General features: G+C 34.6%; 1 protein-coding gene across 2 annotated transcripts; it reads left to right on the top strand.

Moving 5' to 3' along the window:
* Window positions 1–907: 907 nt before the first annotated feature.
* LOC106775799 (protein PHR1-LIKE 2) lies at window positions 908–8,035 on the top strand. Of its 2 annotated transcripts, none has more exons than XM_022787027.1 (6): window positions 908–1,467; window positions 6,304–6,380; window positions 6,460–6,514; window positions 6,952–7,030; window positions 7,133–7,202; window positions 7,339–8,035. In XM_022787027.1, the coding sequence occupies exons 1-6, from the start codon at window positions 1,269–1,271 to the stop codon at window positions 7,807–7,809; spliced, it is 951 nt and encodes a 316-aa protein (XP_022642748.1). In that variant the 5' UTR covers window positions 908–1,268; the 3' UTR covers window positions 7,810–8,035. The 2 variants fall into 2 exon arrangements, with proteins under 2 accessions (XP_022642748.1, XP_014518484.1); XM_014662998.2 differs by having other exon boundaries at window positions 912–1,467; window positions 6,961–7,030.
* The last annotated feature ends 2,452 nt before the right edge of the window (window positions 8,036–10,487 follow it).

The raw sequence follows: 10,487 nt of genomic DNA, 5'->3' as shown, positions 1-10,487 counted from the left end.
CTTCCAGGCCGACCAAATACCAGACCGATCACTCAGGTCGACCACATGGATAGATAATAAATGATAATGGTTCATTAAAGCCCCTAATGGAGGTTAAGGTGTGATTGGGCCGTCACGAGGCCCACGAAAGGTAAAGGCCTATTACAACTGGTATAAATAAAGGTCTCAGGTATGATTTCAGGAGCACGTTCTACATTATGCATATTACATGCATCCTTTATATTGATGATTGTTCGATCATTCTTACTGACTTGAGCATCGGAGGGTCTTTAGCAGGTACCTGCTCGACTTGAAGTAAAAAAAAGGAGGGAGAACGAACAATCAAATTTAGAGAGAATCATGATGACCGTCCGGACTCCAACAAGTCCCGACTAGGAATGTTATAAGGGACCTCCAAACACGACCGAAACACAGATTAAAAAAATTAAATAAAACTAAATGTAAACAAACTGTTGTTCTGGAATGCAGGGAATATTTTCTTTGAGAAAAGTGTGAAGAAAGTCATGGAGATGAATAGATAAAACAGAATGCAATAGTCCCTTACCCGTATTGATTTTTCCATTTATAAAAATATAATCAATTGAATCATATTCCATAATTGATTTTATGACATAAGAGTGAATTATGATTTATTTTGTATGAAGCCAAACTATTTTATCTCTCTAATTTGACTCTATTTCATGTTAATCAAACGCATGCAAATTGTTTTCTTTTCTTCTATGAGAGATTCACTTCTCTTATCTCAAAAAGAAAGGGGGATGTAATTAAAGTTATAACCTTTGTGGAGAAAATGATCAGATTCGAGAAGAATTGTTTCCAAAAGAAAATAAATGTGAAAAAAAGAGTACAATAATGAGTGTAAAATAAGAGAGTGACATGAGAAAGAGAGAGAGAGACAGCAATAATGGATGTAGACATATTGGCATGGAGAGATAGAGAGTCCCACAGGCACAGACAATAACCCTTAAAAACTCTCTCTCTTTTCTCTTTCCTTTTCTTCACTCAAAAGACCAGTAAGGGACAAGATCCCGGAAAGGCGAGCCAGCGTCAGACTCAGTTTTCCCTTTTGCTTTCTCACTTTCATCTCATTCATCATCATCCTCATCATCATCTTTCGCCACCCAACCAACCTCAAAGCTCTCTCCTTTCTTAGTTTCACCCATACCCAGATGGCTGCTCACCCTGTCTCGGATCTCTGTCCTTTCTTTCACTGAAAAAGCTTCTATTTTTGGTCTCTGGAGCTGGTGGGGTTCCCCCATTGAAGGAGGATGTACCCGAGGCTCATACACCCCCATGATGGAATTGTGGCGCAGGATGACATCCAGGCTGCTGCTTCCAACCTCTCTCACTCTCACAAGGGAGACCCTTGTCTCGTTCTCACTGCTGATCCCAAACCTCGCCTTCGTTGGACTCAGGACTTGCACGAACGATTCGTTGATGCCGTCACACAGCTTGGGGGAGCAAGTAGTGAGTCTCTTCTTAGTCTTTCTTAGTCTAAGTTGGTTGAATTTTGTTTTTATGGAAATTGCAAAGTAGAAGATCTTTTTTTTTTTTGGGGTGGACTTGTTTGAGTGTTTGTATTGGCTGTGTGTGATGCTTTGATGTTTTTGTTTGAAATGAAATGACAAAGCTTTGCATTTGGGAGCTAGGGAAAATGGACTACTTTTTTATTTGTACTCTTTTGAGTTTTAGATGTTATGGAGTTTGTTGATGGTTATACTCCTGTCTCGGTTGTAAATTGTCATAATTGGAACTGGAATTGTCAACTGTGTTTAGCTAGATTTGTTGGTCTTGCCTAGGGTGCATGTGGACTGTGACGAGTAGAACTTGTTGTAACAATGTAGGTGGAGAATACTTTCATAAGTAGATTACTAGTAGCCATGTGTTAGTTTGTTTGACTGCTTAATGGAAAATTTAACATGATACTGTTTTGTTTGAATGGTATTATGAATTAGTGGGTTCTGAGTTTGACCACAAAGTTTAAACTTATTGGAGAGAGTTTTGTGTTTAAAAGAGATCGATGTTCATTTCGGGCCCCTCGTTTGTTGATGGGTGCTGAATCTACTCATGATTGACTTGGGAGCTTTATGCATTTACTTGGACCCAAAGAAATTTGTTGAAAGAAGTTGAAGGATGGGTTGAATTGAATTAATCAAGCAGGAGCATAGCAATGGTGGAGCTACCTGCACTTTTAGATGCTTTGTTGAATGATGCAGAATGAGAGAGGATGCTTGCCTAAAAGAAACCGCGGAAGTAATGATTATGTGCAACCTTTGTGTTGTAAAATGGTGGCTGAAATATAAATGCGTGGCACCTGTGCAATACAAAGATCGGCTATTTTCCATTTTCGCTTGATATTAAGAAATGGCAACTCGTTGAGCGTCTGACATCATAGAGTATAAACTATTTTTATCTATAGACAGTATTAGTTCAACGCAGTTGGCATATTGATGAACATGTATGGTACTAAACATAGCTTTGAAGTTTTTTCAATATTTAGATCTAGCACTTTTTGTTTATTAATTTAGATTCATTGAGCTGTTTAGTTGACATTTGAGTTTTTGAGTCTTTTGAATGCGACAAGCTCATTGCGATATATTTATGTCTCTTGGGTTGGGGGTTATCAATTATCATTCTGTATTCCCTCCCCGTTTCTCTTACACAATGGAACCATGTTGTAAGGTCATGTTAATTTTCTTTTTGCAAACTGAATTACCTAGTAGAGGTTTGGATTTTGAAACTAAGTTGAACTGCCATATACATACTTCATGAACGAATGAAGGAAAAGACAATTTGTTAATACTTGTCAACCTTGTTGAACTTCTTTTGCCAAAGAAAAGTCGTTTGAAAGGTGCTGATCTTACACTTTAAATGTGGCATTAACAGATACATTAATTGTAAAAGTTGAAGAATAATGCAGCCCATTTGTTTTAGATTATTAAGAGAATGAAATCAAATTGTAAAATAATTGTTTTTAAAACCTTGATTTTGTTTGGTTATCATAAAATATAATACTCACTTTTCAAATAATTGAAGGGATGCTTTTGGAATTTACTTGGTATATTACTCCTTAAAATTGATTCTACTGTGCTAAATGTTGAGATTTTCTTACTATGTTGTCAACTGCTGCTGTAACAGTTGTTTCACTGGCAGAGCAGAGCTGAATGGCTCTTTGCTTTTCCTAAATACTTTTGGTAGAGTGTTCCACTGTTGTGTCTTGAAGAGCTGCAATTTCCAATGACAGCCATAACATAACAGACCCATTTTTTGAGGAATCGAATTTCATGTTTGAACCTTACTAAAGTCCAAAACCCACCTTCATCTAAGGGATGCGAAATTAAGGAGTTTAGGCACATTGGTACCCACAAAGAATTTATGTATAAGAAATTTTCTTGACAGTATGAGCTGTCTGTGTTCTTGTTCTCCTTTCCCTTCTATGTTATTATTAACAAATCAGTGCAAGTTGTTTATCTTTATAATAGTTACTGTTTTGTTAAGCTCTTAAAGAATTTAGTTAATATTGATCTGTTTCTTTATAATAATTTGATTTTTACTCTTCCGTCACTTTCATTACTTATTTTATTAAGCCCTATTTTGGTCCTCAAGATTTGGAAAATCAATTGATTTGTCACATGAATTCTTTTGACATCAATAGTTGAAAAATGATTGGGACCGAATTGATGTTATTCGATGACAGAAAATGATCGTCTGAGGACCTATTTGACATCACTTACAATTCAAGGATCAAGTAGGTGGTTAACCTTTTGGATCAAATGTGTTCCCCTTCCTGCTTAATTAGTAGTGGAACTACTACATTTCCCAAATATGTGGATTTATAGTTTTTTTTTTTTTTTAAATTTAATTGCATTCACTTTCCTCGTTGATGCGGCTGTCTCAATAATGTGCTATGTAACTATAGCATTTTTTGTTTGCCACCATGTTCCATGTTTTTCTGAGCCACCAGCAACCAAGAAGTACTTCTATTCTTTTAGGGAAACCGTTGTGAATATTGCCAATAATGAGATCATGTTTCATAAACACGACAAAAATCACTAAGACACAAGATGACTTTGCTAAAAGTTGTCAAAAACGTGCTAGCATGGTTCCTGTTAGATATATGAGATTCGTAGATATCTTAGATAGATATCTTACCTTTATCTTTTATCTTCATTTACCTTATTATTATTCTTTATTTGTAGTTTATATTTTCTTTTATTATAAATACATAGTACCCTATGTGTATTTTCTACACAAGAGAAATTAATCTCATACATAGTTTTTTACTATATTCATTATGGTATATAGAACCTAAGGTTCTTTTAAAAAAATTTCGACACCCTTGTACACTACAACCACAACTGTCATCAAAGTTGTTGTCGAATTTCAGTTTCGACCGATGACCACACAATTATGCTCGTCTCAGCCAGGCGACCCCAATGTCATCGAGATCAATGCCATCAGAGTCCATAAGTGATCCCATGCATCGATTGAAGTTCGCAGACGCCGTCTTTTCCAGCCTCACGTGGCAACACGTGTGTTGTCGTCTTTGGCTTTGATCATTGTCACTGGACTTGTCGTGGCCTCCTCTTTTGTCTTGATTGGAGAATCTTAGATTTTTAGGACTTGTCTCTCCTGTTCATTTATGGCTTTCTAGGTTGGTATGTTGTCTTTGCAAATCCTTATATAGCCTAAAAGGGTCTCCTAGGGTCTGGTTTGGAAAATTTAGCAACATTGTTCAACAATACTATATGACTCGATGTGAGGTAGATAATTCATTCTTTTATCATCACTCGAGTGCTAAATGTGTCTACTTTACAATATATATTGATGACATCGTTCTTATAGGCATTGACAACCATAACATCTCCTTGATGAAACAACATTTTTGTAACCATTTTCAGACCAAAGATCTTGGCAAATGCAGATATTTCTTGGGTATTGAGGTGACACAATTCAATGATGGTATTGTTATATCTCAAATGAAGTGTGCATTAGATATTTTTGAGAAAACTGAGTTGATGAATTCAAAATCTGTTGACACACCCATGGATCGTAATACTAAACTTCTACCAAATCAGGGAGAGCTTATGTCAGATCTCGTACAATATAAATGTCTAGTTGGAAAATTGAATTATTTTATCGTTACTCATCCTGACATTTCCTTTATAGTCAATGTGGTAAGCCAATTTCTTAATTCCCCATGTGAAGATCATTGAAATGCAATCATCTATATAATAAAGTACATTAAAAGGTGTCCTGGAAAATGATTGTTATATGGTTCCAATAACTATGCAAGAGTTAATTGTTATTTAGATGTTGATTGGGCAGGATATCCTTTTGATAAAGGGTCTACATCCGGATAATGTGTCTGCAATTATGATAACTTGATTTCTTTGAAAAATAAGAAACAAAGTGTTGTTGTAAGATCTAGTGTGGAACAATAGTATAGAGCTATGACCTTAGCACTTGTGAGTGTTATCGTGTGCATGTATTTGTACACATTCAGTGCCACTTTCTGCTATATGATTCTGACAAATTTCTAGCTTTGGTTATAAAGGTACTAAATTGTAACTGCAAAGACAAAGTACAACCAAGGGTGACAATTTGGGTTTGTGGCCTGATGTTGTATTCATTATTGGGTCAATCATGTTATTAGAATAAAATGAGTTTATGTAGTGTCAAATTCAGGTTTTCCTTTGTAATTACTTGCCAGCTTAAGTGGGTCCAGCCCATATCTAGAATTAGCATCCTTATTACGGCATGTCTTATAAGAATGAATCCATTGGGAAGAAAGTTGGTTGAATCTTGTCTTTGATTTGGTTATGTGTAGAGAAGACTTGTGATTCCAAGGAGCGTAGATCAGATGAAGGGGTACCTTATGACTCTGGTAAAGAGAGACTAAGAAAAACTTTAGGCAAGATCATTCAGAAGACTTCTGAGGTCAATGGTTTATCTATAAACATGACTCAGAGTTAAACATTGTGTCATTTGATAATTATATTTGTCTGTGCCTGTGATATATTACATCCTCAACCTTAACCACGGGCTTATGTTCTCTACATTTACTTATTATAACAAAGCAAGATACTTTTCCATGAATTCATTAGCTGTTCAAGTTGAAAGTATATTAGTTCAATTTATTTGCTTTCGTTGTCTGCTGAAGTTTGGAAATGGATCTGGTTTGACTTGTTTGCAAAGTAGTTGTTCAATTTTAGGCCTACTTTCCATTGCATATCTTGAAGTCTTTATGCATAGATTATCATCAATATCATTTCCTAACGAGGTTGTGGATGTTATCTGCAGAAGCTACACCAAAGGCAATCATGCGGACCATGAATGTCAAGGGTCTGACTCTGTTTCATTTGAAGAGTCATCTGCAGGTCTCTTTAATTCTCTTAATCATGCTCTGCCCAGTTTAAGCTATGAGCCAAAAATGAAACCTTTCTTTCTGAATTGCAGAAATACAGGCTTGGTAAGCAATCTGGGAAAGATGTTGGTGAAGGATGCAAAGATGGTATGATTGTCATTCCCCTCTCTGGATCAATTATGTTCCCATCTTCTGAGTATGCTTGTCCAATGTGTCCTGTAGCTGTCTTTCTGTTTTCCCTTTCCACAGATAGGGTGTCCACCTGGACTTTTAATCTGTACAGAGTATGAATCAATGCCATAACCTTATGTCACCTACTTAGGATATATTGTTGATGCAGACCGATGAGGAACTTTCCATGCAGAATTTCAATTTAGCGAGCAATTAGATTAATTTTGAAAAATTGGACAACCAAGTTAATTTATGCTTAACATATTAACTACTACTTGAATTTGAACATTGATTATAATTTTTTTCACGGCAAACAACTTCCTAAACTGGAAAAATGTTTTGCAGGACTTCACTAATTTACTCTAAGCTTTTCTGTCATTGTCTTGGCTTCAAACTGACTTCTTTTATGGAAGGAATATCAGGTTCATATCTTTTAGAAAGCCCTGGCACTGAGAACACTTCTCCAAAGCTGCCAACTTCCGACACAAACGAGTAAGAATTTTGATTAATTAATAAATAAGAATTATTTGTTCTGGCAAATGTCTCAATGGATTGGAATTACCGAATTGAAGGAGTGGTTAATTTTATGCCTAGGGGATATGAAATCAAGGAGGCATTGAGAGCACAGATGGAAGTGCAGAGTAAGTTACATTTGCAAGTGGAGGTAAATTTCATTTTCCTAGTGCAAAGTCATACTTGGAATACGGCTTCACAAACTTTTTGATACATTGTTAATTTAGTCGTATGGTATCATACGTTTGCTTATATTGAGTGTAATTGAAGCAAGTATGACACTGCAGGCAGAGAAGCATTTGCAGATTCGGCAAGATGCAGAGAGGAGATACATGGCCATGCTTGAAAGAGCTTGCAAGATGTTGGCTGATCAATTTATTGGTGCTACAGTTATAGACACTGACAGCCAAAAGTTTCAAGCAATTGGAAGCAAAACACCTAGAGGTACTTTGGTTGATCCTCTTGGATTTTACTCCTTGCCATCAGCTGAGGTGGCCGGGGTGAATGTTCCAGATGAAGAAATAGCACCTAGTCTCCCACCCCAAAGGGCTGATTGTTCAACTGAAAGTTGTTTAACCTCACATGAAAGTTCTGGAGGATTGACTTTAGAAGGATCTACCGGTGGGGGAAAAAGAAGGATGCTAGGCATGGACTCCATGGCAGCTCCTTTGATCTGGAGTGAAGCTAAGATGAGAACTCAGGCCATCAATGTGGCCCAAGGTAGTCATCCTCAAGGAATAACTAGGTATGGCATGTAGGGATGGTTCATCCTCTCATCATCTTCCTTTGCCCTTCATTCGTTCCTTTTTCTTTACAGGTACATGAACTCATGTCTTGTAAGTTAGTAGTGAGACATAGGTGGAATCAATTTTACCCTTTTGTAAATTCAAACTTCTCTCTGCCTTTAAGCATTGCAAAAATCTACCTCCGACTATACAAAATTTGTGTGTTTCAATGACTTTTATGGATGAACTCTTCAAAGAACCCATGAATTCCCAAACCCAGATTTAAATTGTAGAATCCTCACAAGTTACTTTCTGTCAACCATTGTTTTAAACCATGAACATTTGGGTCACTAGACACAGCAAACAAAATATTTTCCTCACCAATCATGTTTTAAAGTAGTAGTATTTGCCTCCTATGTGACTTTTTGTTGTATTCTATGATTTAATATGGCTTTAGCATAGAATAATATATTATATTGCACTCGTTAGGGGCATAGTCTTGGCATGTCAGTCAAATGAAATGAAAATTGCATTTGCTGAACTTTCTGTATCATGGAAGTGGTAGGTGGAACATGACAAGTTTTCAAATTCCGTTGTTTCTTAAAAGAAACAAAAAAAAAAAACTTGAATATTTCATACATTCACAGTGCTGCAGATGCGAACTGATATGTTCAGCCTCTTTCTCGGGATATTGAATACATCGATGGACGATCAAAGAATGGAAAATTTATATAAGTAATAATTAAGTTGGATGAATAAATTTACTTAAGAACTTAAGATTTTTAAAGATAATTAAAATTTTGATGACTATAAAGAAAGACATTATTGGTATTATATGATTAGTACTATGAGAAGAGAATATAAAAATAATATGAAGAAAGAAATAGAGATTTGTGAGACACGTGGAGGGTTATTATTGATTTGGGTTTGCATGATTAGGTATAGCATCAAAGTTGATATCATCGATGAAGACCACCTCTCTTTGACCGTCTAAGTGGAATTCCGTTTACAACAATGACATAATACAAGAATATTTATTGAGGAGTGAGAGTTCAATGTCTTGTTTGACACAGTTGTTTTCTTGAAAATATTTACGATATACCGTGCTTAAAAATTGAAATAGTTTGATAGTTTATGTTAATAATAATAGAAGGAAGTAAAAGGGAATATTACGAGGAAGATTCCATCTTAGCAGATTACAATGATTCTTGTTGCTGTCATGTTCACAACAATCAGTATTAAGTATTGCATTATTTGAGAACTCTTCTACCTCACCCACTTGGATCAAACCTTCTCACACTAACCAATCATCCCAATAAAACAAAACAAAAAACAAAGTTCCAAACACAACACCCTCATAAAACTCACAAATCAAACCTAGCCATCTTGTTCCTTTGTTTTCATTATCCATGTCTTACCAGGTATGTTTCTTCTTTTCTCTATTCTCTCTATCAACTTAACCAAATTAACACATCCTTTTCTCTTCTTATTTCCTCCCTTTCTTTTTTGTTTTCTCGGTTCTTACGTCTCCTAATGTCTTTACTTCAATTCATTCTCTTTAAATTTCTCTATATTTAACCATAAAGAAAAGTTAATGCATTCACGTTAATATATACATATATATATTCCAACAAGTTCATATAAGGATGTTTTGCATGGTTGGTTGCAATGTACACATATGGCACAAGCTAGCAATAATGGAATTAGAAACTGTGAATTGATTTTGCCTTGTCGAATTTTGAAGACTTTATGTTGGACCTAAATTTTGTGTTTATTTCTCTAGCTAATTTTGGAGATTTTATGATGTAAAATTAGTGTTCATGAGGATTAATTAGATAAAAAAATAGGGTTAAATATGTTTTTAGTCCCTATACTTTGGGGCGATTTTGGTTTTAGTCCCTCTTTCAAACTAAGATACAATTTAGTCCTTCAACTTTAGAAAACTCTGGTTTTAGTCCTTTTTACAAATTTTTTTTAACTTTATTTGTTTTTTCAAACGCGTTTCTCAATTAACATTGAAGCAAAAATGTGTCAAATAGTGTAAACAATCCAAATGCTACAATGAAACGTGCTTGAAACAGCAAATAAAGTTTAAAAAATTTGATAAAAAGGACTAAAACCAGAGTTTTCTAAAGTTGAAGGACTAAATTGTACCTTAGTTTGACAGAGGGACTAAAACCAAAATCACCCCAAAGTATAGGGACTAAAAACATATTTAACCCAAAAAAATATTAAGTGTAAATTTAAGTTTCATAATAGATAAAAATAAAAAAAAAAATAGTTATAAAATTTTTATTTTTAAGATTTTGAATTTAAGATAGTATCTATATCTTATATAGATTTAACTTATATTTATTTATTATTGAGTTTTTTTAGATAATTTTTCTTGAAAAGTAAAAGTGTTTATAGAAAGAGAGTTAAAATATAGTTTTGAGATAAGTGCTATTTAGTAAGAAATTATTGGTAGAAATAGGTGACATTTGAAATAATTAATAAAAGAATAAGCATTGATGTGGGAAAAGAGAAGGAGAACCACCTAAAATGCTCTAACACATGATTATTAGTCTTGTTATATTTGTATTGTTATTTTCCTAGTTTTAAATAATCATAAAAAGTTGCATTAATTAAGAAAATATTGAGTAGATTCATGATTGAAAAAATATATTAAAATTATAATGTGTGGATATTTCTATTTAACTTTAATTATATTT

Source organism: Vigna radiata, chromosome 10 (genome assembly GCF_000741045.1).
Source record: "Vigna radiata var. radiata cultivar VC1973A chromosome 10, Vradiata_ver6, whole genome shotgun sequence".
NCBI classification, from domain to species: Eukaryota; Viridiplantae; Streptophyta; class Magnoliopsida; order Fabales; family Fabaceae; genus Vigna; species Vigna radiata.
The sequence above is the reverse complement of the archived record's forward strand: the minus strand, read 5'-3'. Positions and strand labels throughout refer to the sequence as shown.

Excerpts from the sequence above, each read along its gene's own strand:
- LOC106775799 (XM_022787027.1), top strand. The coding sequence starts at position 1,269 with ATGTACCCGAGGCTCATACACCCCCATGATGGAATTGTGGCGCAGGAT. Across the intron at positions 7,031-7,132 it reads CCAACTTCCGACACAAACGA|GGGATATGAAATCAAGGAGG; the intron begins GTAAGAATTTTG and ends TTTTATGCCTAG. Across the intron at positions 7,203-7,338 it reads AGTTACATTTGCAAGTGGAG|GCAGAGAAGCATTTGCAGAT; the intron begins GTAAATTTCATT and ends ATGACACTGCAG.